Source organism: Rana temporaria, chromosome 2, assembly GCF_905171775.1.
Source record: "Rana temporaria chromosome 2, aRanTem1.1, whole genome shotgun sequence".
NCBI classification, from domain to species: Eukaryota; Metazoa; Chordata; class Amphibia; order Anura; family Ranidae; genus Rana; species Rana temporaria.
This window is the reverse complement of record NC_053490.1, coordinates 38,566,867-38,592,491: the sequence shown is the minus strand read 5'-3', so window position 1 is coordinate 38,592,491 and position 25,625 is coordinate 38,566,867. Positions and strand designations below refer to the sequence as shown.

General features: G+C 42.6%; 1 protein-coding gene across 1 annotated transcript in view; it reads right to left on the bottom strand.

Moving 5' to 3' along the window:
• Positions 1–25,625, bottom strand: part of TMEM135 (transmembrane protein 135) — a 497,220-nt gene that overhangs the window by 409,453 nt on the left and 62,142 nt on the right. The window contains exon 3 of the mRNA XM_040340102.1: positions 1,780–1,872. Coding sequence (XP_040196036.1) covers positions 1,780–1,872 — 93 coding nt within the window. The remainder of the gene's footprint in view (positions 1–1,779; positions 1,873–25,625) is intronic.

The window sequence follows — 25,625 nt, the reverse complement described above, 5'->3', positions numbered from 1 at the left end:
TTGATGTTGGTGTGCTATGACTCTTTTTCTTCACACATAGTGTTGTGTGTTTCTTCCAAACAACTCAACTTTGGTTTCATCTGTCCGCAGAATATTTTGCCAGTACTGTTGTGGAACATCCAGGTGCTCTTGTGCAAACTGTAAATGTGCAGCAATGTTTTATTTGGAAAGCAGTGGCTTCCTCTCTGGTATCCTCCCATGAAATCCATTCTTGTTTAGTGTTTTATGTATCGTAGATTCGCCAACAGGGATGTTAGCATATGCCAGAGACTTTTGTAAGTCTTTAGCCGATACTCTAGAATTCTTCTTCACCTCATTGAGCAGTCTGCACTGTGCTCTTGCAGTCATCTTTACAGGATGGTCACTCCTAGGGAGAGTAGCAGCAGTGCTGAACTTTCTCCATTCATAGAGAATTTGTCTTACCGTGGACTGATAAACAGCAAGGCTTTTGGAGATACTTTCATAACCCTTTCCAGCTTTATGCAAGTCAACAATTCTTAATCGTAGGTCTTCTGAGAGCTCTTTTGTGTGAGGCATCATTCACATCAGGCAGTGCTTCTTGTGAAAAGAAAACCCAGAACTGGTGTGTAAATTTTATAGGGCAGGGCAGCTGTAACCAACACCTCCAATCTCATCTCATTGATTGGGCTCCAGTTGGCTGACACCTCACTCCAATTAGCTCTTGGAGATGTCATTAGTCTAGGGGTTCACATACTTTTTCCACCTGCACTGTGAATGTTTACATGATGTGTTCAATAAAAACATAGTAACATTTAATTCTTTGTGTGTTATTAGTTTAAGCAGACTGTGATTGTCTATTGGTCATTAACCGCTTGCCGACCAGCCGGCAGGTCGACTCTGCTGAGCGAGATCACGTAGATCTACGTCATCTTGCCGAGCAGCCAATAGGTCGCCCCTGACTCGCGCGTGCGTGCACAATCGCCGCCGGGCACCCACGATCGCTCGTTACAGAGCGAGGACCGGGAGCTGTGTGTGTAAACACACAGCTCCCAGTCCTGTCAGGGGGGAATTGACCTATCCTCTGTTCATACAAGGTATGAACAGCGATCAGTCAGTCATTTCCCCAAGTCAGTCCCACCCCCCCTTCAGTTAGAACACACCCAGGGAACATACTTAACCCCTTCCCTGCCCCCTAGTGTTAACCCCTTCCCTGCCAGTGGCATTTTTATAGTAATCAATGCATTTTTATAGCACTGATCGCTATAAAAATGCCAATGGTCCCAAAAATGTGTCAAAAGTGTCCGAAGTGTCCGCCATAATGTCGCAGTACCGATAAAAATCGCTGATCGCCGCCATTACTAGTAAAAAAAAAAACATTAATAAAAATGCCATAAAACTATGCCCTATTTTGTAGACGCTATAACTTTTGTGCAAACCAATCAATAAACGCTTATTGCGATTTTTTTTACGAAAAATATTATAGCAAAATTAAAAAATAAAATTTTTTTTCAAAATTGTAGCTCTATTTTTGTTTATAGCGCAAAAAATAAAAACCGCAGAGGTGATCAAATACCACCAAAAGAAAGCTCTATTTGTGGGGAAAAAAAGTTTGTTTGGGGGCTATGTCGCACGACCGCGCAATTGTCAGTTAAAGCGACGCAGTGCCGAAACGCAAAAAGGGGCCCGGTCATTGAGCAGCAATATGGTCCGGGGCTGAAGTGGTTAAAGGGAAGAAGAAATGTTCATGTTAGCACCCTTTTTATTTAAAAGCCCCTTCACTGTTTATATTGGCAAAGTTTAAAATAGATGAAGTCTCACCTGCTTTTTCTCTCAATAAGAATAGCAACATAGGATGCAGGTAAAGCCGCTCCAAACCCTGGAGTCCAGAAGTAGAACTTCCCTAAAAGTTTCCTGTAATAGAAAGCTACAGTTAAAGAGAGTCTGTCACATGTTTATATCCGCACATTATACAATCTTTGAATAGATACTACACAGACTATCATTACAGTGACGGTTTTATGTTGTGTAGTTTAGAACAGAGGTCTCCAGACTTTCTAAACAAATGCCAGTTTCCTGTAGTTCAGCCTTTAGGGGGGCCAGACTGTGACAAGTGGGAGGCATAGTGCCCCATTGTTGGTGTCAGTGGGAGGAATAGTGCCCAATTGTTGGTGTCAGTGGGAGGAATAGTGCCCCATTGTTGGTGTCAGTGGGAGGAATAGTGCCCCATTGTTGGTGTCAGTGGGAGGAATAGTGCCTCATTGTTGGTGTCAGTGGGAGGAATATTGCCCCATTGTTGGTGTCAGTGGGAGGAATAGTGCCCCAGTGTTGGTGTCAGTGGGAGGAATAGTGCCCAATTGTTGGTGTCAGTGGGAGGAATAGTGCCCCATTGTTGGTGTCAGTGGGAGGAATATTGCCCCAATTCTAATGTAAACAAGCATCTCCCCACAACTTTTCAAACTAGTGTTTTATTAACTTGTACATGTATAGTAGGAGAGCAACACAGATGTTATACTATAGAAAACAATAATTTGACCAAAAAAAAACACACCAATAAACTCCACTCCTGCGAAGGCCCTTCTTGTGTAGCTTATTGCAGGGTGATCAACCAACAATTATTACATGCCTGGTAGTACTATAGTAATGTATTTATTACAAGTACTTATATAGCACTGTCAATTCACGCATTGCTTTATGTACATTAGATTGCCAGTTGCCAGTATTGGGATGCCTGCCTTTACACCAGGGGTGCCCAACCCTTTGAAAAGTGAGGGCTACTTAAGCGACTTGGTAACTGGTTGCGGGCCACAATGAGCAGAGCAGGCGTGATTGCATTTGGTATCACTCTACTCTAAGGGTCCTCCGATTTGATACACCCAGACGGAAGGGGGTTGATCACCTTCTGTTTTTTTGATTAGTGGGAATGCTTTAATAAGCATTCCCAGTATTGATATCCGTAAATTTATTATTCTTAATTTTAATTTTATTCCGTACGTTTTTTGGCTCTGCGTAACTTCTGCATACTTTCAGCTATTGAGACCATTCAACTATTCAGCTAACGATGGGACTGCTTCAAGTTTTTTTGTACTATTTATACTTTTTAAAATATTAGGCTTTTAGACACTTTTTTTTAACATTGAAGTCAATGAGAACATGCTTTTTACCCCTTAAAATCTCATGTGATGCCAAATGCTTCTTCTCCTTCATACTTTCACTTACAGACACCAAACAAACTTTAAAGCGGTCACAATTATTATTATATCATATTCAGCTATCCGAAAATGACTTTTTAGATTGATATCTTTTACGGTTTTTGTGAAAACGCAATTTACGTTTAGTGTTTTTTTCCGAAAATTTTATCGGTTATATTGAATTCCTATGGAGGGGATTTAGAGTGTGTCATGTGACCATTACAGCACAGATCATTGAAAAAGAAAATTATCTTTAAAAAAAAGGGAAAACAAATTGCTCTCACGCCCACAAGATCTACTTGTCATACACAATTTATATATCAAAACGTAGGTATTTTTGTCTGGTTTCAGGCAATGTGATCGGTTTTGTGATACGCATTTTATTTTTAGTTTGTGGAGCTTCTAAAGGACAAGAGCGACAAAATCCCTCCCATTGACTCATGTTAAAACGTCTAAAAAAATTCCCAGCAAAACGCACAAAGACACTCTTTTTTAAATCGCGGACATGGCCACATTTTTAAGTTTATCAACATAAATTTTATACCGATTTGTTCACAAAAGCCTTGTGTTTCAATCGGTGTAGTCGCTGTATCGATCGCATGTACGGTTCTGGATTTATTAAGCTTTGTTTGAAGGCTTAATTCATGTATTTGGTCTGTGAATTAAAAGCGTTTCTAATGGTAATTCTTTCCATAAATAGCTTTCTTTACCTCAGTGCAGTCCTCCTCCCTCACCTCATGTGGAGAAAGCCTCTTGAGGGGGGAGGGGCGACCAGGCAAGTCAAGACACTCTCTATATTGCAGATAGAGAAAGGAGATGTGTGATATTAGGCTTTATAAGTACCTGAAGGAACACTGCTTGTATGTCCTAAAGATACTGTAGTGGTTATGGTGAATGGCTTTGGTGCGGGCTCAGCAATTCAGCATTCCCACGCGCATTTTCCTCAGGAAATGCATTTTCTAGTTTTAATCAATATCTCGTCTACTAATTCTGGAACATCTCTTATCCAACATTCACACAGTTTACTTATGTCTGACAATGTAATCCTTAATAGATGAGTGTACAGAGTTGAAATTGACTCCCTTTCACTTCATTTTCTTACCATTTGCTCTAATCCTGGTTCTACCAATTGTGGGATACCTTCAGGGAACTGGGCTAAGAGAGCATGGACCAACTGCATATATCTGAAAGTATAACTCTCAGGTATATTCCAACACTGCCTCATTTCTGCAAATGAAATCATTTTTCTCCATGTATTACTCGTGATAGTTTTTTTATCCAAAATTTAGTCCATACTCCTGGATCTTGAATAGAGTTTAGATGTGGAAGCTCAGGATTTCTCCACAATGGAATGTTAGGAGATAAATACGTTTTCGAATATTCCTCTTTTACTATGGCAGCTCTCCATATTTTTACGGTTATCATCAAAGGGCCACGAAATGGCAGTGCCTGAAGTGCCTCCACCGAGTCTTATGCTGGCCATACACTCTACGAAAAATCGTCCGAACAAACTTTCAAAAAACGAACATTCGGCCATGAGAGCAAATGATATTGCCATCATGTAATGACCGATAAATCGTTCAGTGGACATAAAAAAAAAATATATATTTTTTTATTTAACATATACCTAGTGCAGAAAGTTCAGCGCAAAAAATAAAAACCGCAGAGGTGATCAAATACCACCAAAAGAAAGCTCTATTTGTGGGTAAAAAAAGGACACCAATTATGTTTCGTAGCCACGTCACATGGCCGCGCAATTGTCAGTTAAAGCGCCGCAGTGCCGAATCGCAAAAAGGGCCAAGGTCATTTTCCCTGCATAATGGTCTAGGTCTTAACCGGTTAAGCACTGTAACATTGGGGTTGATTTACTAAAACTGGAGAGTGCGAAATATGGTGTAGCTGTGTATGGTAGCCAATCAGCTTCTAACTTCAGCTTGTTAAATTAGGCTTTGACCAAAAAAAAAACAGGAAGCCGATAGGTTTCTTTGCAAAGCTGCACCAGATTCTGCACTCCGGTTTTAATAAATCTCCCCCACTGTGTCCTGGCAGCTATGAGATCCCGGTTTAATTCTCAGAACAGGCTTCCTAAGTTTTTCTGGCTTTCCTCCCAAGGGCCAAGCACCTATTGGTAGGTAAACTGGTTTCCAACCAAAGCTGTATCTAGTATTCAGGGAATATCAGAAAACACAAATTACGGTATTTATCGGCGTATATCGCTCAATTTTTGCCCTGAAAATCAGGGCAAAATCGTGGGTGCGCGATATACGCCGATACCCGCGCTGTGTTTGAACCACTGCGTCGACATATACCGAGCGCAGTACACTCGGGTATAGTCAGGCAGGCAGGCTCGGCTCCTCTCTCGTTCTGTACGTCCTTTACGTGAGAGGAGACGAGCCTGCCCGACTATACATGAGTGTACTGCGCTCGGTATATGTCGGCGCAGTGGTTCAAACACATCGCGGGAAGCAGGGATCGAGCGGGGAGGACACCACGATGGCCGCAGGATGCCAGACCGGACGAGGCCGCGATGGACGACGGGCAAGACACGGACGAGGGCCATCCAAACTAAGTATTTTTTTTTTTCAGGAATTTTCCTTCAAGTTCGGGGGTGCGCGCTATACACCGGGGCGCGTTATAGCAAGATAAATACGGTACATCTGGAAGCACACAAATAGGAAAAAAAAAAAAGGAAATTGTTACGCCACCAGGACATTCTGAAATCATAAGACATGCCCATAAATCAAAATTCACGTGAGATGCGTTTGGTGAAAAACAGGTTACAAACCATATGCAACATTGATTTTCATAGGATTGACCAGGGATTCAGGTCACTTCTCCTGAAACAATGGTCCTTTGTATCCACCAACCTCTGTAAACAAGTCTCTGTACCTCTTGGACAAAAGACAATCACTGTGCACTTCAAACTTCTACATCCTCTGGACTGGAATATTTCAGCACAAAGGAAATGGTGGAAGTTTATGAAAGTGCCGACTTTCGTTGATTGCACAAAGTAAATATTGAGCAGAGATAAAAAACAATAATCAGCACAATAATAAAATAGACATTGCTGAGGGATTGCTATTAATCTGCACTGGTGGGGCTGTCCAATCCCTTCCTGAGCCACCTCTTCTGGATCCCAATAGGTACTGATATACAATTCTCAGTATAACTTAGTACACTCTTTTGAAAAGTAAGATTTTAATCAATATCACAATGAACAATTTCCAAAATGTTTACAAAACTGTTTTTTAGAACATTTGTTTAGCTCGTTACATGAAAGTAAGGTCATCAATATAACTTAGATTACAAAATCTTTGGTTTTACTCAAATTAGTTGATGCAAAAATGAATGCACCCCACAACAAAAACTACAACATCTGATATTTTGTATGACCGCCATGATTTGTAAGGACAGCACCAAGTCTTATAGGCATGCAATGAACAAGTTGGCGACATATTGCCACATCTACCTTTTTTCATTCTTCAAGAACAACCTCTTTTAGAGCCTGGATGCTGGATAGAAAGTGATGCTCAACTTGTCTCTTCAATTGGGTTCTGATCAGGAGACATACTTGGCCACTGAATCACTTTCACTCTGTTCTTCTTCAGAAATGCAACAGTGGCCTTGGATGTGTGTTTTGGATCATGGTCATGTTGGAAAAGATCACAACGACCAAGGACACGGAGTGATGGTAGCATCTTCTCTTTCAATATAGAGCAGTACATCTGTGAATTCATGATGCCCTCGATGAAATGCAGCTCCTGACACCAGCAGCACTCATGCAGCCCCACAGAAGGACACTGCCACCACCATGTTTCACTGTAGGCACCATGCATTTTTCTTTGTACTCCTCACCTTTGCAACGCCATACAGTTTTAAAGCTATCAGTTCCAAAAACATTTATTTTGGTCCCATCACACCAAAGTAGTCCCAGTAGTTTTTTTCAGCCTGGGCTAGATGGTTTTGCATTTTTTTTACATTTCTGGGTAAGGGGCGCAACCCCTGGCTCCAGCACATGCCGATCACTGGTTCCTAGCCAACAAAGTATGGCCGGGACCCAACAATTGGCGGAGTGAGTGACAGAAGAGAGCTTTGTTCATGTAAACAACACAAAGCTCTCTTTCTGACAGTAGCGATGTGCCGGTTTTCGTTTCCCAACAAAGCAGGGGATAAAACTGGCACATCTCTTAGTAAAAGCAGCACACAGGAAAAAAAACTTTACACATAGTTAGGCACACATTTAACCCGCCCCTGATGTTAACCCCTTACCAGCCAGTGTCATTCATACAGCACTTATTAGCACTGGTCACTGGAGAGGTCAGTGGCAGTTAGCCAGTTCCCACAAAGGATCAGTTAGTGTCAGATTGCCTGCTGTACTATCACAGTCCCACTCTAAGGCGTTAATCACCGCCATTACTAGTATAAAAAAATTCTCTAGTTTGTAGACGTTATAACTTTCACGCAAACCAATCAATATAAACAAAGACATGCAGAAGAATACATTTTGACCTAAATGTACAGAGATTTTTTTTTTTTTTATTGTATACGTTTTACAACAAAGTGAAAAAAAAATGTTTTCAAAACATAATGTTCCTTTGTCGTTTATAGCGCCAAAAAAATAAAAACTGAGTGGTGAACAAATACCACCAAGAGAAAGCTTGACTTGTTTTAAATAATTTTTATTGTTTTCACATAAATAGAAGAACTTTACATATTTACTTTAAAGACATTTTTTAAAATCACTGATCATTATAAATTTCACAAGTTCTTCATACATATAACATTAACATATACAGACTACATATTACAACAATACAATAAACACTGGTGTTTATTGTATAAACACTACAGAGCTGGGTCCAACCTTACAATACTGTCCCTATAATGATGTCCTTTAAACTAATGGCACATTTCCCTCTCGTCTCCCCCCATGAGAGAGAGAAAACAAATTAAGATAGAGGGAGCAGGGAAAAAGGGGTTGTACCTGCTCCCCCTTTGTGCCCAACCCATTATATATATATATATATATATATATATATATATATATATATATATATATATATATATATATATATATATATATATATATATACCCATATATATATATACCCATATATATATATATATATATATATATATATATATATATATATATATATATATATATATATATACCCAGGTGTCTCTTGTCTTCAAACCAAGAGAAAAACAAAAAAAAAAAACGCTGGGATCTTATCCCTTTTATAGTATAACCTGTCCCTATCCCCATGTCCTTATATGTGCCATTACTTTTTAAGGAAGTGAGATGGTGGACCTTCTGTCCACCCTGTCACTTCATATTATGTGAAAAAAAGGGGGGAGGATGGGGGGGGGTGGGGGGAAGAAAAAAGATCCCTTTCTAAGTATCCGCCTGCAGATTTTCTTCTCTCCCCATAATCCTTAGATAAATCTGGGATTGCTTGAATTGTGTCCATTTCCTCCAGATTTCTTGAAATTGTATTTCTGCCTCTTCTTGATAACTTATTAACTCCTCCATTACTCTTATTTTATCTACCTCACTAAACCATTCTTTTATCCTTGGTGGATCTTTATTTCTCCAATTTCTCGGGATTAATGCTTTTGCTGCATTTAAAAGAAATGGGGTGAGGGATGCTCTATAATGTTTCCTCTGACCTTCCATAGCATGAAATAAACATTTCCAGGGATCCAAGAAAGCTCGACTTGTGGGGGGGGGGGGGGGGTAAATATAAAATGTAATTTGTGTACAGTGTTGCATGACCATGCAATTACCAGTTAAAGTAACGCAGTGCAGAATAGCAAAATAATGGCCTGGTCATAAAGGGGATAAATCTTCCAGAGCTGAAGTTGCTAATCTTGTTTTCTGTCACGTCCAGTCTCGTTACTGTAAGATTCTGATCATTCTCTGGCAAATCACAAACACTGCTCTTTCTGCTGCCGTAGAGATGTTCGAATCCGACATTATGACCCACAACTCTTTGCTTAAGGCCGGGTTCATACTGGTACAATACGACAGTGATACAACTGTCGATCCAACTTTGGCCCTGCGACTTTATGTCTGACTTCCATACGACTTTAATGAATGGGATCTGACTATACCAGGCCCTTTGAGTCTGTATTAATCTTGAGGGGAGGGACCCCACGCCAAAATAAAATAAAAAGGCTTGGGATCCCCCCCAGACTATACAAGACCCTTCGGTCTGGTATAGATTTTAAGGGGAACCCCCACGTTAAAAATAAAAAACAAAATCTATACCAGACCCTTATCCGAGCATGCAGCCCGGTAGGTCAGATAAGCTCAGACCCCCCCCCCCCCCCCAATGTGAATGAGTAGGGGCACATTGTACCCCCTACTCATTCAACCAAAAAAATTACAAAAATAAATAACAGTACAGGTTATTGACAAAGTCCTTTATTAAAACTGAAGAATGTCCAACGACGTAGCTTCAACGTGTTTTCTTTCTCCGGTGATGTCATCTCCCTATGGTTCTTCTCCCTCTGGTGATATCTTCTTCCTCTTGTTCTTCTCCCTCTGGTGATATCTTCTTCCTCTTGTTCTTCTCCCTCAGCTGTCTTCTTCCTCTGGTTCTTCTGCTGGCTATTCACCTTTCGATGTCTTCTCCCAACGCAGGCTCATGCTGTTGTGTCGGCTCAACCTGTCTGTTATAGCTATGTGGATTGGTCCTCCGGTGACGTTATCCGGAGACCTGCCCCCTTGTGATGTCACCTACCCATCATGCCCCGGACGGTGAGATCAAGATAAGTAAAGGTGAAGGGCCAGATCCACGTAGAACGGCGTAATTTTAAGCAGGCGTAGCGTATTGTAGTTACGCTACGCCGCCGCTACTTTGACAGGCAAGTGCAGTATTCTCAAAGCAAAAGTTGCGGCGGCGTAGCGTAAATAGGCCGGTGTAAGCCCGCCTAATTCAAATATGGAACATGTGGGCGTGTTTTATGTCAATGTATTGTGACCCCACGTAAATTACACTTTTTACGAACGGCGAATGCGCCATCCGTGAAAGTTTCCCAATGCGCATGCTCCAAATTAACCCGCAGAAAGCCAATGCTTTCGACATGAACGTAAATGACGCACAGCCCTTTTCGCGAACGACTTACGCAAACAACGTAATTGACGGAAAATTTGACGCTGGCCCGACGTCCATACTTAACATTGGCTGTGCCTCATATAGCAGGGGTAACTTTACGCCGGAAAAAGCCTAACGTAAACGGCATATGTGTACTGCGACGGCCGGGCGTACGTTCGTGAATTGGCGTATCTAGCTGATTTACATATTCTAGGCGTAAATCAGCATACACGCCCCTAACGGCCAGCGTAAATATGCAGTTAAGATACGACGTCGTAGGCGACTTACGCTGGTCGTATCTTAGCAAAATTCTGGCGTATTTGACTCTTTGAATCAGGCACCAAGATACGACGCCTCAGACTCAGAGATACGACGGCGTATCTGGAGATACGCCGGCGTATCTCCTACGTGGATCTGGCCCGATGGATTCGAAATGGATGTGACTCACATTCAAATCAATGGGCTGAAATTGTACCCAAGTTAAACCAAAGTAGTGCAAAAACCTATTTCAAAGTCGGACCGACTTGTGTCAAACCAGTTAGGACAGCTCTCATAGAGAATCATTGATTTATACAGGTCATGCGACATGAGCTCCCAAAGTCCGAGTGTATGTCGCAGCAGTGTGATCCGACACTGAGCCCAGGTTCACACTGGGTGCGATTTCATTCGATTTGAGATGCGATTTCACATGTGAAATCGCATCTCAAATGCCGCCAATTGTCGGCAATGGCGCCATCCTAATCGGTGCGACGCCGCATCTGCGGCGCTGCACCGATTTCAAAAAGTAGTTCTTGTACTACTTTTTGCGATTTCGGGCCGCGATTTACATAGACATCTGTGCAGAAACCTGCGCAGATGTCTCTTAAATCGCGGCCGAAATCGGGACTGCCAGCGGGAGTGAAATCGTGCGAGTTCAGCTGAACTCGCACGGCTTCACTCCTGCAGCCCAGTGTGAACCAGGGCTAAAGGCCAATTCCACCTCTGTGACCAGGCTTCATGTTACACCCATATTCCTCCTTATACTGCAAATGCAATGGCCAGAAGAGTACACACGTGCAACAAAAATCATCCAGGTCGTTGTGTTCAAGCAGGCAATACCAACCTCTAAATTTTACCAATTCTACTCAAAAGGGACACCCGCAACTGTGTGCACTGTGCTAGTGCAGGGTTCAAGGGGTTAAAGCAAGTGGTGAGGAGTGCACATCCTTGCAAGCGTAAAAGAGGCCTAACAGACTCTAAGGCTGCATTCACACCTGAGCGTTTTGTCGCCTAAATCGCGACGCTCAAAAACGCTAGAGGGGAAAAAATACATTATTCCCTATGGAGATGGTTCACATCTCCACTCCAAAACAACTGACGCCGAACGCCTGAAGCTCAAAAAAGTTCCGGACCCTTTTTTTGTTGCGCGTATCGGGCGGTTTGGGCGTTTTTGAGCGTTTCCATTTCACATAGAAAGTAATGGAAACGCTCGATTCAATCGACTAGCGCGACAACGAGCGTTTGCTACGGGCGTTTTGTCGCTTTAATCAATAGAACATTTCACCCAGGCAGAAGATAAAAAAAATCTACCAAACATAGCAACAAGTGATGAAAAGATGATAATTTTTCCTATTGGCTAAAATAAAAAACGTCGAAGTACAAAAACGTCGGACGACGCTGTATGCAAACGCACAAATAAGCATGAATAAGCGCGACAAAACGCTGGAAAAAAACGCCGGAAAAAATGACTGAACGACCTACGCTCAGGTGTGAATGCAGCCTTAATGATATAAGAAATTGCCAGGTAGTTTCACTCTCCTACCAAAAACTATGGGCCAGATTCACAGCGGAGATACGACGGAGTATCTCAGATACTCCGTCGTATCTCTCAGAGTATCTATGCGACTGATTCATAGAACCAGTTACGGTACGCATAGATATCCCTAAGATCCGACAGGTGTAATTGTTTTACACTGTCGGATTTTAGGATGCAATACCGCGGCCGCCGCTGGGGGGAGTTTGCGTGGTAAACCAGCCTCGGGTATGCAAATTAGGAGTTACTGCGATCCACGATGGTTTTTCGAGTTTGCTACGCCGCCGCTAGTCTAGTTTACCGTCGCAAAGTTAGTCGTCGTTTTGGGTGCCTTAACTTTACACAGCAAACGTATTGCTGTATAAAGTATGGCCGTCGTTCCCGCGTCGAAATTTTAAATTTCACGTCGTTTGCTTAAGACGTCCGGGAATACGGAAGTACGCTACGCACTTCGCCGATCGAAAAAATGACGTCAGTTCGCGCAAAGCACGGCAGGAATTTTGAAACGGAGCATGCACAGTAGGTCCGGCGTGGGAGCGCGCCTAATTTAGAAGGTATCCGCCCCATTCGATTTGGACCGCCTTGCGCCGGACGTGTTTACGATACACCGCCGCAAGTTTCCAGGTAAGTGCTTTGTGGATAGGGCACTAAAACTGAAAACTTGCGGCGGTGTAACGTAAACGGCTTACGTTACACGGGCGCAATTGTACCTGAATCTGGCCCTATGGGTGGAATGACCCTTTAATCTCATAAGCATTAAACATATATATGAGCGTTCCTATACGAAAGCCCCAAAAGTTCAACTAGGAGTGTATTCGAAAAGTAGACAAAAGACATTTATTCTTTTCCAAGAGTATATATATAAGAAAAGAAATAATTAAAATGTTACCATATCCATGAGAGGTGAAACTTTTAACGACAAGGTTTTTAGTGCGTTTCCCTGGACTGAAGGAAACCCTATAGGCTATGTAAAAAGGTTCAGGCACGCTACAGGTCTCTCGGCAATCAGAAATCTTAATCCATCACAGCTGCTCCTAGTTACACAAAGAGCCACAGACTTTGCCAGGAATTTTACAGCCACTCTGCGGGCCCTAGACATTGCTCCCCTGTTTCCAAGCCATCCTGATATTGATTATTTGGGGGTTTGAGAAATGCCAATCAATCAGCTGATGTCATGCTTTCTGGGTAAAAGAACATAAACGAGGAAGTTGCTGAATGACACCGTATCGAGTTTCACTTTGTCCAGAGTTTGTTGTACTGTGAAACGAAGAAAACAGATGTGTCTTGTTCTGCTGGAGCCGCAATGATTCAACGTAGAATAGTGCAACACTCCAGTATCTGTTGCCTAGTCTGGAAGACTCATTAAAAAGGACAATTTCAGACACGACAGACCAAAAAATAAAAACAAAAAAACACATTAATAAGTTTGCATAAAAGCTACCGTATTTATCGCGGTAGAACGCGCTCCCGCGTATACCGCGCACCCCTAAAGTGGCCCCCAATCCTGTGGAAAAAAAGTTTTTTTGTTTTTTTGTACTTAGTTTTGGTGTCTTGCGCAGCGTCCATCGGCGGCCTCGTCGGGTCCGGCGTCCTTCTGCGGCTTCGGGTGTCCTCTTCGGCGGGTCGGGCATCCTCTTAGGCGGGTCGGGTGTCCTCTTCGGCGGGTCGGGTGTCCTTCTGCGGCGTCCTCGCGTCCTCCCCGCTCGTTTCCCGCCACGAGTTTGAATACTGCGCCGACATATACCGAGCGCAGTACACTCGTGTATCTTCGGGCAGGCTCGGCAACTGTCGCGCTGACGTCCTGTACGCTCAGGACGTCAGTGCGAGAGGCGCCGAGACTGCCCGAAGATACACGAGTGTACTGCGCTCGGTATATGCCGGCGCAGTATTCAAACTCGTGGCGGGAAAGCGGGTATCGGCGTATATCGATTTTCAGGGCAAAATAGTGCACGGTATACGCCGATAAATACGGTAGTTATGTTCCACGCGTTAGTTTTTTGTTTTAAAATGGAGCTCCAGAAGTTCCAGTATGGATTCTGATTCTCAGAGATTATTTAAACCAAGTCCAAACCGAATCATAAAAGACAGGGACATTATAGACACTAGAGATGGAAAGTCAGATGTGCAGATACAATCCAACAAAGATAGAATTTATCAGCATACAAAGGCTAAAAACAATCAAAACATAGCCATATCATTGCCTTTTACAATGTATTTGAACAGACAAGCATAGGATTTGTATTCAAATAATCTGGCTACAAATAAAGGTGATATACTGTATTGCATAACAACACTTGGAAAAATCAGTCTTTTCAATAATTTATGCAAAAAAAAAAAATCAACCGACTCTGAACCATAACATTTATACCACCATGCTTCACAGTTGGTACGAATTTCCTTTTCTGAAATGCAGTCTTCGGTTTTGGCCAAACATCTCTATCTTTGTTTTACTAGTCTACGGCACATTTTTCCAGAACATAAATTACCTTTACTTTTTTATCTGTAGCTATGTCATTTTCTGTAAAATGCAATATGGCTACTTGGTGGTGTTTTGTACACAGTCAGTGTACAGAACCCCCCCCCCCAGAAATGTAATTTCCTGATTGTACGATTGACTCTGAAATCTGCACTAAGTCAGAATTTTTGGCATCCCCTGCATTTTTGGTGAGATACTCCCAAAAAGAAGTCACGTCTAACTCTTGGTTCATACCTATGCGTGTGGTGGGCCGTGTTTGCTTGTGTTACGGCAGCCCATTTATCTGAATGGGCTGCCATGCCTGCATTTCCCACAGAAAAATTAGTATGCACCTTTATTTTTTTTAAATATGGCCCCACAGGGAAATTGCATGGTCATTTTGACCACGTAATTTCCCTGCACATGCAAACACGCTGTGTTTCTACAAGCCTGGTGTGACAGGAGTCACTTGAGGTGGGGGGCTTGTGGAACCTAGCTTACCTTGGAGTGCACTGGAATCTCCTTGTCCAGCTCCCCCGGACCCTCGTGTGTGTGTGTGTGCGTGCGCGCGCGCGCGCGCGTGTGTGTGTGTGTATATGTATGTATGTATGTATGTATGTATGTATGTATATATGTATGTCTTCTGTTGGGTTTTTATTTCGGTCTGTGAACAATGGGGTCACTGGGACAAGAAGCGATGAGCAATCTACACTGGGAATATAAAAAAACACTAGCATCTAGCATTTCCCCATCCTCCTTTTTTATTGTCATTGTATTCTTGTGTCAAAGGTTTTCCTTTAGTCAACACTGTCACCCATAAGTTAGGAAAACAAGTAAGGAAAGTATATCATCCACAGACAGCAAAGGTTCTGTTCTTTCCCACCCTATCTAAAAATAAGCGTTACACTTTGAGGGGCAGATCCACAAAGCGAGTACGCCGGCGTATCTACTGATACGCCGGCGTACTTTCAAATTTCCCACGTCGTATCTTTGTTTTGAATCCTCAAAACAAGATACGACGGCATCTGGGTAAGATCCAACAGGCGTACGTCTTCGTACGCCTTCGGATCTTAGATGCAATTCTTCGGCGTCCGCTGGGTGGCGTTCCCGTCGTAATCCGCGTTGAGTATGCAAATTAGCTATTTCCGACGATCCAGGAACGTACGAGCGGCCGTCGCATTCTTTTACATCGTCTCTAGTTGGCTTTTTCCGGCGTATAGTTAAAGCTGCTATATGGTGGCGTACGCAATGTTAAGTATGGCCGTCGTTCCCGCGTATAATTTTAAAAAATGTATTTCGTTTGTGTAAGTCGTCCGTGAAACGGGCTGGAGGTAATTTATGTCCACGTCAAAACAATGACATCCTTGCGACGTCATTTAGCGCAATGCACGGCAGGAAATTTAGGGACAGCGCATGCGCAGTTCGTTCGGCGCGGGGACGCGCTTCATTTATATGAAACACGCCCCCTACTCGCCGCATTTGAATTGCGCGCCATTACGCCGCGAGAGATACACTACGCCGCCGTAACTTACGGCGCAAATTCTTTGTGGATTCGAAGCTGGGAACAGTAAGTTACAGCGGCGTAGCGTATCTCACATACGCTGCACCCATGCAATTGTTTGTGAATCTGCCCCTAAATGAATACTAGATGGCTGGAGGTGTGTTCTGGCAGAGACACAAATAAGCCATGGCTTATCTGCAAGCGACTTCTATCCTCCATGGCACACATTGATCAGTACGCCATTTCAGGTCCTTCCGGTAATGGTTTGTCCATTATTTGTGGGATTGTTACATTTCTGAAGTTTCTCCTGATCTTGTCTCTTGTGTGTGAACTGTAACCTAACATCTTAGTAATTGATTGTTATGACTCGGAAGAGTCTGCTCAGTATAATTCTCAGATGTGTTTGTTTATGGCCCGGTATTGAGAAACACGCCAGTCAGTGTTGAAATACGGAGAGACAGACCCGCTCACACTGTCTCCTTACTGGAAGATCACATGCATCTGTAAATACTAAAACCGCAGCTAAAATACGCCATTTACGGCTAAACTACACACGGGGAGTCACAAATAGAAATCTATTTTTCCTGGGTAGCTTGTAGATCTAACAAAGGGTTGGTCCAGGATTCAGTGGATGTTGGATCTCAGGCAAAAAATTATTATTACATAGCGCCAACAGTTTACACAGCACTTTATTATTATTATTATTATTATTATTATGATACAGGATTTATATAGCGCCAACACTTTGCACATCACTTTACAGCATGAGGGCAGACAGTACAGTTAGTTATACAATTCAAAACAGGAGGGATCAGAGGGTCCTGCTCGTTAGAGCTTACAATCTAGGAAGGAGCTAAATGTCTAATGCCGCGTACACACGATCATTTTTCAGCATGAAAAAAAAAAAAATCATTTTTCGGCATGTAGAAAAAACAACGTATTTCTAACTTCATTATTAAAACGACATTGCCCACACACCATCGTTTAGAAAAAAGGCTCTAGCAAAGCGCAGTGACGTACAACGGCACTATAAAGGGGAAGTTCCATGCGGATGACGCCACCCTCGGAGCTGCTTCCATGTTAGTAAAAGACGATTCGCGCTTTTCTGTCTGTTACAGCGCGATGAATGTGCTTACTCCATTATGAACGGTAGTTTTACCACAACGAGCGCTCCCGTCTCATAACTTGCTTTTGAGCATGTGCAGGTTTTTAATGTCGTTTTAGCCCACACACGATCATTTTTTACAACCCGAAAAACGACATTGTTTAAAACGTCATTAAAAAATGCAGCATGTTCGAATTTTTTTTTTGTCGTTTTTCAGAACCCGAAAAATAATGTAAAGCCCACACACGATCATTTTAAATGACATTTAAAAAAAAAAAAGGTTTTTTTTATGCCGAAAAAATATCGTGTGTACGCGGCATTAGGCTCCACGTACACGGGACGTTTTAACAACTGCTCCAAAACGATTAAACTGGACAGATCTTAACGCACCTTTAAAACGCCCATTTTGCTGCATTTAAATGCCGTGTTTAGCCGCGATTTGCTTTTAAAAAAAAAAACGCGGCTAAACGCGGGTTAGTCGCGTTTGTCTTCTGAAACGTGGAAATCTTCTGCGTCTGAGCCAATTTTTTTGCTTTTCAAAGAAACGCTGTTAAACGCAACTGCCTAATAACGGCAATAAACGAGACTGTGTCCATGGTCACATAGGATAACATTGAATGAGTTCAGGAGCAGTTGAAAAAAGCGCCCAACTGCCTCTGAACGTACATTTAGCAGCGTCCCGTGTACATGGGGCCTTATGCTGGCCATACATGTATCGATTTTTGGACAAAAATATTCATATTCTTGCAATGCAGGGCTCAAAATTTCAAGTCCTGAGCTACTAGCCAGACCTCAAAGGTTATTCGCCACCAGTTGCCGCGCCCAACCCCTACCGTGCCCCGCCCCTAAACATGCCCTCATAAATTATCTAACAAAATTACACTTAAATGTTTTAAGCAGAATTAAGTTATAAAAATAAATATTAACAACTTTATCCTTGTCCACCAGCGCAGCCTGCCCGTGTCCCCCCAATGCAGTGTGTCCCCTCAGTGCAGGCTGTGTCCCCCCATGCAGGCTGTGTCCCCAATGCACCCCATGCAGCCTGTGTCCCCAATGCACCCCAATACCGCCTGTGCCCCCCCCCCAGTGCAGCCTGTGTCCCCCCTCAGCAGCCTGTGTCCCCCCTCAGCAGCCTGTGTCCCCCACCCAGTGCAGCCTGTGTCCCCCCCCTAGTGCAGCCTGTGTCCCCCCCCCCCCCAGTGCAGCCTGTGTCCCTCCCCCCAGTGCAGCCTGTGTCCCCCCCCCAGTGCAGCCTGTGTCCCCCCCCCCAGTGCAGCCTGTGTCCCTCCCCCCAGTGCAGCCTGTGTCCCTCCCCCAGTGCAGCCTGTGTCCCCGTCCCCCCCAGTGCAGCCTGTGTCCCCGTCCCCCCCAGTGCAGCCTGTGTCCCCCCCCCAGTGCAGCCTGTGCCCCCCCCCAGTGTAGACTGTGCAGGGGAAAAGAGGAGAGCGGCCACCGTCTGGTTGATTAGAGCACTGGGGAACATAGCAGCTTTCATTTCAATAGTTATGTGTTTCCCGCTGCGCTCCGTCATAAACAGCCCCTCCCTATTGTCTGGGCACTTTCATAGATAGATCACCCGTTCAATCCTGGGGCGGTAATCTGGCTATCAAAGTTCCCTGGACAAGGGAGAAGGGCTGTATATGATGGCGCACAGCGGGAAACACACAACTACTGAAATGAAAGCTGTTATGTTCCCCAGCGCTCTAATCAACCAGGCGGCAGCGGCTCTCCTCTCTCTTCCCCTACAATCACTGGAACAATGGCTCCTATACCATCCAGGCTGCCAACGGCCCTGCCCCCACTCCCAGGCAGCCCACACTCGCCAGTCCTCAAAATCCACTTGCAAAATGCGAGCAGGCGAGTGCAATTTTTCAGGGCTCTTGTAATGAACATTTGATAAATGGACAAATGTTTTAAAATTTCACATACTTTTTACTTTTACAATTTTAAAATGAATACTAACTAACTATATATACACACACACACACACACACACACACACATACATACATATCTTCTATCTGTTATTCTCATAGTGGATTAGAAATTCTGTTCTCTAGCCAAATAGCTGGTTATTTATATTAACCACTGCACATAAATCTTCAAGAATTAATTGCCTTTTTAAATTATACACCAATTTTTTGGGGGGTTTTTCTCTGATTAAAGGGGTGGTTCACCCTAAAAACTACTTTTTTTTATTACACTGACCCCCCACATTACAATACGATTAAGGCTCTTATTATTTTTTTCATGCTGTACATACCTTAGTACAGCATATTCACCCGTGGCTTCCGGCTTGCGAGTCCCGCGGGAGTGGGCGTTCCTAACATGTCTGTGATTGACGTTTTGACCAAAAACGAGCTCCCCCCGTCGCGTAAGCCGCGTCACGATTGGCGAAAGGAGCCGAACGGCGATGCGCATGCGCAGTATAGCGCCGACTCGCCGTTCGGCTCCTTTCGCCAACCGTGCCGCGGCTTACGCGACGGGGGGGGAGCTCGTTTTTGGTCAAAACGTCAATCACAGACATGTTAGGAACATTATATTGAAGTGCGCTTTTTTCTCATATGACATGTAAGTGCAACTTTTAATTAAACCTTAAACTGATTTTTTGACGGTATTACACTATGGCGTCCCCTCTTTTCTTTTCTACGTTTTTATGCGAATTTTAAACACGGATGACCATCTCCTGCATCCCCTGAGCGAGAGACCTTCCAGTTCCCCCCAGGTTATTGCATCAAGATCATTCGCTGACCCCTGCCTGAAGCAACTCCACACCGTGGTTTCCAGTTTATACCAATCCTGATTGGCTCTGGAAATATACATTTCGCAGAGTCCACAAGTTCCGGTAAGCCTGCATTCACACTGGTGATGGGACATTCCTTCTTTTGAAAATTCACATTTATTTACTCATTTTTGGAAGATTTCATCTCATGCTTCAATCTTGAACATTGCTTTATTCATTTTTCATTTGGTTCATTTTTGGACACTTTTATATATATGGTTTTGACAACTGTGTCTTCATATATATGTGCATTTTACACTATTGCATATTGATCACACATGGTTTTGATTTTCACCTTCATACCTGTTTTTGTATCAGAGCGCTACACTTTTTTGTCCACATTTTGTTTTTTGCTTCTTGTTTTTCAGTAGCTGTGTTTAGCAGCTTGATACATGCATACCTAGCAGCGCAGTAATCTACACTATACTAGCAGCCCTAAACGTAACCAATCAGCTTCTAGGTGTGATCCCATGTTCACATTGCCCGCAACTTTGAAGTCGGACCCCAGCTTAACTTTGGGGACACAACTTGCATGCAACTTCTTTAACAGAAGTCAATGCAAACAATATAAACAGACACAGTACAGTTACAATACAATAAAATACAAGAGGGTTAGGAGGGTCCTGCTCATAAGAGCTTACAATCTTATAGAAAAATAGAACTAATGGTTCAGAATGGAGTTTTCTGAAGAATGAGGAAGTGTTATTATAGGTCAGCAGCCAGGGTGTCCACTCAGTTTCAACTCCAACAACAGTGCATGTCTATTCAAGATCTGTGTTTTCTGCTAGATACTGCAACGATTTCAAGTGTGTGGGTGTCTGCAGACAGAGCTGACTGGCTGCTATCAGGGAGAAGCCGGGATCACCACTATTCCAGATGATGAATGTTTCCTTCCCAGTAACCTGGCACTGGCTTCCTGCCATGCCGCTTTTCCCCTTTTCATTTACTTATAACTGAAATCTCGGTAGAGCTGGTAGACAGAAAAGCTTGCTATGAGGGTGGAAGGACTGAACCTTCACAAACAACGACCCACTCCTCTTTCTGGACGGTTTTAGACCTGGGTTGAGCTTAAAGTGGAGGTTCTCCCAAAAACTCAATTTTTAACAGTAGATTGAGGCTCATTTTGTGAAGGGGAATCGGGTGTTTTTTTAAAATCAAAGCAGTACTTACCGTTTTAGAGATAGATCTTCTCCGCCGCTTCCGGGTATGGGCTGCGGGACTGGGCGTTCCTATTTGATTGACAGGCTTCCGACGGTCGCATACAGCGCGCTACGATTTTCTGAAAGTAGCCGAACGTCGGTGCGCAGGCGCCGTATAGAGCCGCACCGACGTTCGGCTTCTTTTGGCTACTCGTGACGCGATGGATGCGACCGTCGGAAGCCTGTCAATCAAATAGGAACGCCCAGTCCCGCAGCCCATACCCGGAAACGGCGGAGAAGATCTATCTCTAAAACGGTAAGTACTGCTTCGATTTAAAAAAAAAACACACCTGATTCCCCTTCACAAAATGAGCATCAATCTAATGTTAAAAATTGTTTTTCGGGTGAACTCCCGCTTTAAAGCAGTAGTAAATCCATCCAGTTAAATTTCCAGCATATTACTCATTATAAACTAGACAACTAGTGTGCTGTGTGTAGATAGATGGCTTCCTACATTCTTCGTTTCAGTGCAATGACATCATCAGCACATGCGCAATTGGTCAAATTTTTTCAAGAAAGTTCTTCATGCTGAAAAAATTGTGTTTACATGCCGGGACTATAATAATATTTTTTTCAAGTAAGAAGCATTAGATATGCTTTGTTATGGCGGCTCTTTGATTCATAAAAACTTTATAAAATTGCATTATAAGAAACAAAGGGTTGAAGCAACTGACTTTACTACTGCTTTAAGATTTGTATTTGCACTTCATACCATGCAGAGTTTAATAGCGATCTAGAGCTACACACTTAGGATGGTGTTACTGGTTACCTGAACAAGCAACCATTGTCTCACCCCCTTTGGGATATTGTAAAGTGAACCTGTGCTTTGTCTAGGCAGAGTACAGCAACATGTTTCTTTTAATGCAGACCTCCATATGTGTTGATGCGGGAATCAAGCCATTTTCTTTCCTGCATTGCAGGAAAGAAAAATGAATCATCTATGGCTTCCTAAAGCCTCTGTCAGCCTTCCTCTCTATCTGAGCCAAGACATACAATCAACGTAGGAAATGTATATATTTTAATTGAAGAACGTGACAAATGGTTTTTGAGACCAAGGAGAGGTGGAGAGTTTCTAATAAGAAAGTGACTGCTCTGGGCCTCAACAAAATGGCGGCCCCCAACAAGAAAAAACAAGAGCAAGTCTGGAGACAAGTTACAGCACACACTCATTTCAGTAGCATAATTATTATTGTGGAATATATGTTCTGTTGTTAAAGAACATTAATTGTTATCAAACTTTATGGGCAAAGTTCCACTTTAAGAAGAATTGTGAACTCCATCTGTATGGATTGGCCTGGATTTGTCATATGAGGTGTTTTTTTTCAACTCCTAGCTATAAATGGAGAAGCAGGAGGGTAAACAAAAGGTAAGTATATGCTGCTGGGAAGAAGGGCTAAAGCAAACCTAATTCTCTTTCTACCCCCCCTTCATATTTCCCACTTACTCACCTTTTACTGCTCACAGTTCCTTTCAATATTCCTTTTCACTTCCTAGGTGGGTCACTCCTTGGGGTTTTTCTCTCTTATGCCTGCTATAGTATGACGTTGCAATTTTTGAGTGTTTTTTGGTTTCTATACCCTACTATGTGTGACATTTTTGTTTTTGACTAACTCATTAACAACTGTATTAACCTGCCTATTTTGGGTTTGTGCTTAATAGGACGACCCACCCTGGTTTAATTACCTACTATATGCAATAGTGGCTATTGATCCCTTCCTTCAATAATATACGCCAGTAATAACATAAAACTGGCTCTGTCTGATTACCCATATATATATATATGTAAACAAGCAAAAGCAAAATTAAAAATGAATAAATTCTGACACTATGAGTTTAGATCGATATATCAAACACTATGATTCTGAATATTTCAATAAATTTTAACATTTTTGCCATAGGTGCTGGTGTCCCCTCTTCCTTCCCTCCCCACTCTCTTATTGGGTGTGTTGTGGACTTTTTCTCCACACAACTGTGACTACCTGTAAGCTGCATGGGACGTCCCATTTTGCGGTTTTGTGCTCTGGGTCACCACCTCTTTTTGGGAGGCTTACCTTGGATCCTCTGTGGACTACATTTTAAAGAATACTGTGGTTTAAATTATTCATGTTCACACGCAACAAATTGGTAACTATGCAACCTACCTTTATAATTCTTCCACAGTAATTTGTAGAAGCAAAGTTTATTTATTTATGCATTTTGTTACAGCAGCATCAAAAGACCTCTGAAGAAGACCCCATGAAGGGGTTGAAACGCGTCAGCTTTTGCTGCATACTTGTACATTATATATGTTCATTTGTATGATAATCTTTATGCTTGCATTGATGCATGTGTACATTGTACAATATTTTATATACCAGAGCTCATATCGCAACTGTTCAATGAATTTCTACTTTTTATACAATAAAATTATTTTATTATACAACTTGTTTTATATGCTTTTCTACCATGCTGCCTAAAAACCCCATTGGGGCATTCTTCTATTTTTCTATTATAGGGGTGAGAAGCACTCTTCCTTTCCAGTCGTGTCTTTTCTACAGTTGCAATAAAAAGTATGTGAACCCTTTTGGAATGATATGGATTTCTGCACAAATTGGTCATATAATGTGATCTGATCTTCATCTAAATCACAACAATAGACAATATCAGTCTGCTTAAAATAATAACACACAAAGAATTAAATGTTACCATGTTTTTATTGAACACCATGTAAACATTCACAGTGCAGGTGGAAAAAGTATGTGAACCCTTGGATTTATTAACTGATTGAACCTCCTTTGGCAGCAATAACTTCAACCAAACGTTTCTTGTAGTTGCAGATCAGACGTGCGCAGCGGTCAGGAGTAATTCTTGACCATTCCTCTTTACAGAACTGTTTCAGTTCAGCAATATTCTTGGGATGCCTGGTGTGAATTGCTTTCTTGAGGTCATGCCACAGCATCTCAATCGGGTTGAGGTCAGGACTCTGACTGGGCCACTCCAGAAGGTGTATTTTCTTCTGTTTAAGCCATTCTGTTGTTGATTTACTTCTATGCTTTGGGTCGTTGTCCTGTTGCAACACCCATCTTCTGTTGAGCTTCAGCTGGTGGACAGATGGCCTTAAGTTCTCCTGCAAAATGTCTTGATAAACTTGGGAATTCATTTTTCCTTCGATGATAGCAATCCGTCCAGGCCCTGACGCAGCAAAGCAGCCCCAAACCATGATGCCCTCACCACCATACTTCACAGTTGGGATGAGGTTTTGATGTTGGTGTGCTGTGCCTCTTTTTCTCCACACATAGTGTTGTGTGTTTCTTCCAAACAACTCAACTTTGGTTTCATCTGTCCACAGAATAATTTTGCCAGTACTGCTGTGGAACATCCAGGTGCTCTTGTGCCAACTGTAAACGAGCAGCAATGTTTTTTTTGGACAGTAGTGGCTTCCTCTCTGGTATCCTCCCATGAAATCCATTCTTGTTTAGTGTTTTACGTATCGTAGATTCGCTAACAGGGATGTTAGCATATGCCAGAGACTTTTGTAAGTCTTTAGCTGACACTCTAGGATTCTTCTTCACCTCATTGAGCAGTCTGCGCTGTGCTCTTGCAGTCATCTTTACAGGACGGCCACTCCTAGGGAGAGAAGCAGCAGCGCTGAACTTTCTCCATTTATAGACAATTTGACTTACCGTGGACTAATGAACAGCAAAGCTTTTGGAGATACTTTTATAACCCTTTCCAGCTTTATGCAAGTCAACAATTCTTAATCGTAGGTCTTCTGAGAGCTCTTTTGTGCAAGGCATCATTCACATCAGGCAAAGCTTCTGGTGTAAAGCAAACCCAGAACTGGTGTGTTTTTTTATAGGGCAGGGCAGCTGTAACCAACACCTCCAATCTCATCTCATTGATTGGACTCCAGTTGGCTGACACCTCACTCCAATTAGCTCTTGGAGATGTCATTAGTCTAGGGGTTCACATACTTTTTACACCTGCACTGTGAATGTTTACATGGTGTGTTCAATAAAAAACATGGTAACATTAAATTCTTTGTGTGTTATTAGTTTAAGCAGACTGTGATTGTCTATTGTTGTGACTTAAATGAAGAACAGATCACATTTTATGACCAATTTGTGCAGAAATCCATATCATTCCAAAAGGGTTCACATACTTTTTATTGCAACTGTATAAAGCAAACCTAATTAGGCCAATTAAACGTTTGCTTTATGCTGGCCCAAAAAAAATATATTGCACATTTAGAACCAGTAAGTTGTGGTAAATGTATGAATTTATTGGCGCTTATCACAGTGCATGAAAAACCATGTGGTGTGTTGCTGTGCCATCTACTTTGAAGGGCACTCTGACACACCTACACATTTCAGGCAGTGAGGGGTGACTTTTGGGTTCCTACTGCACTCCTTTTAAGCATCATTTTTTTTTTATAAAAAGCTCCTTTCTTTCTTAATCCATCTCTGCCTGAGCTGCTGCAATGAACCATAGCCTCTGCTTACCCTTCAGGTAAATACTGACAGATCAACATGCTTCTATCAACATCAGCCTTCTCCTTGG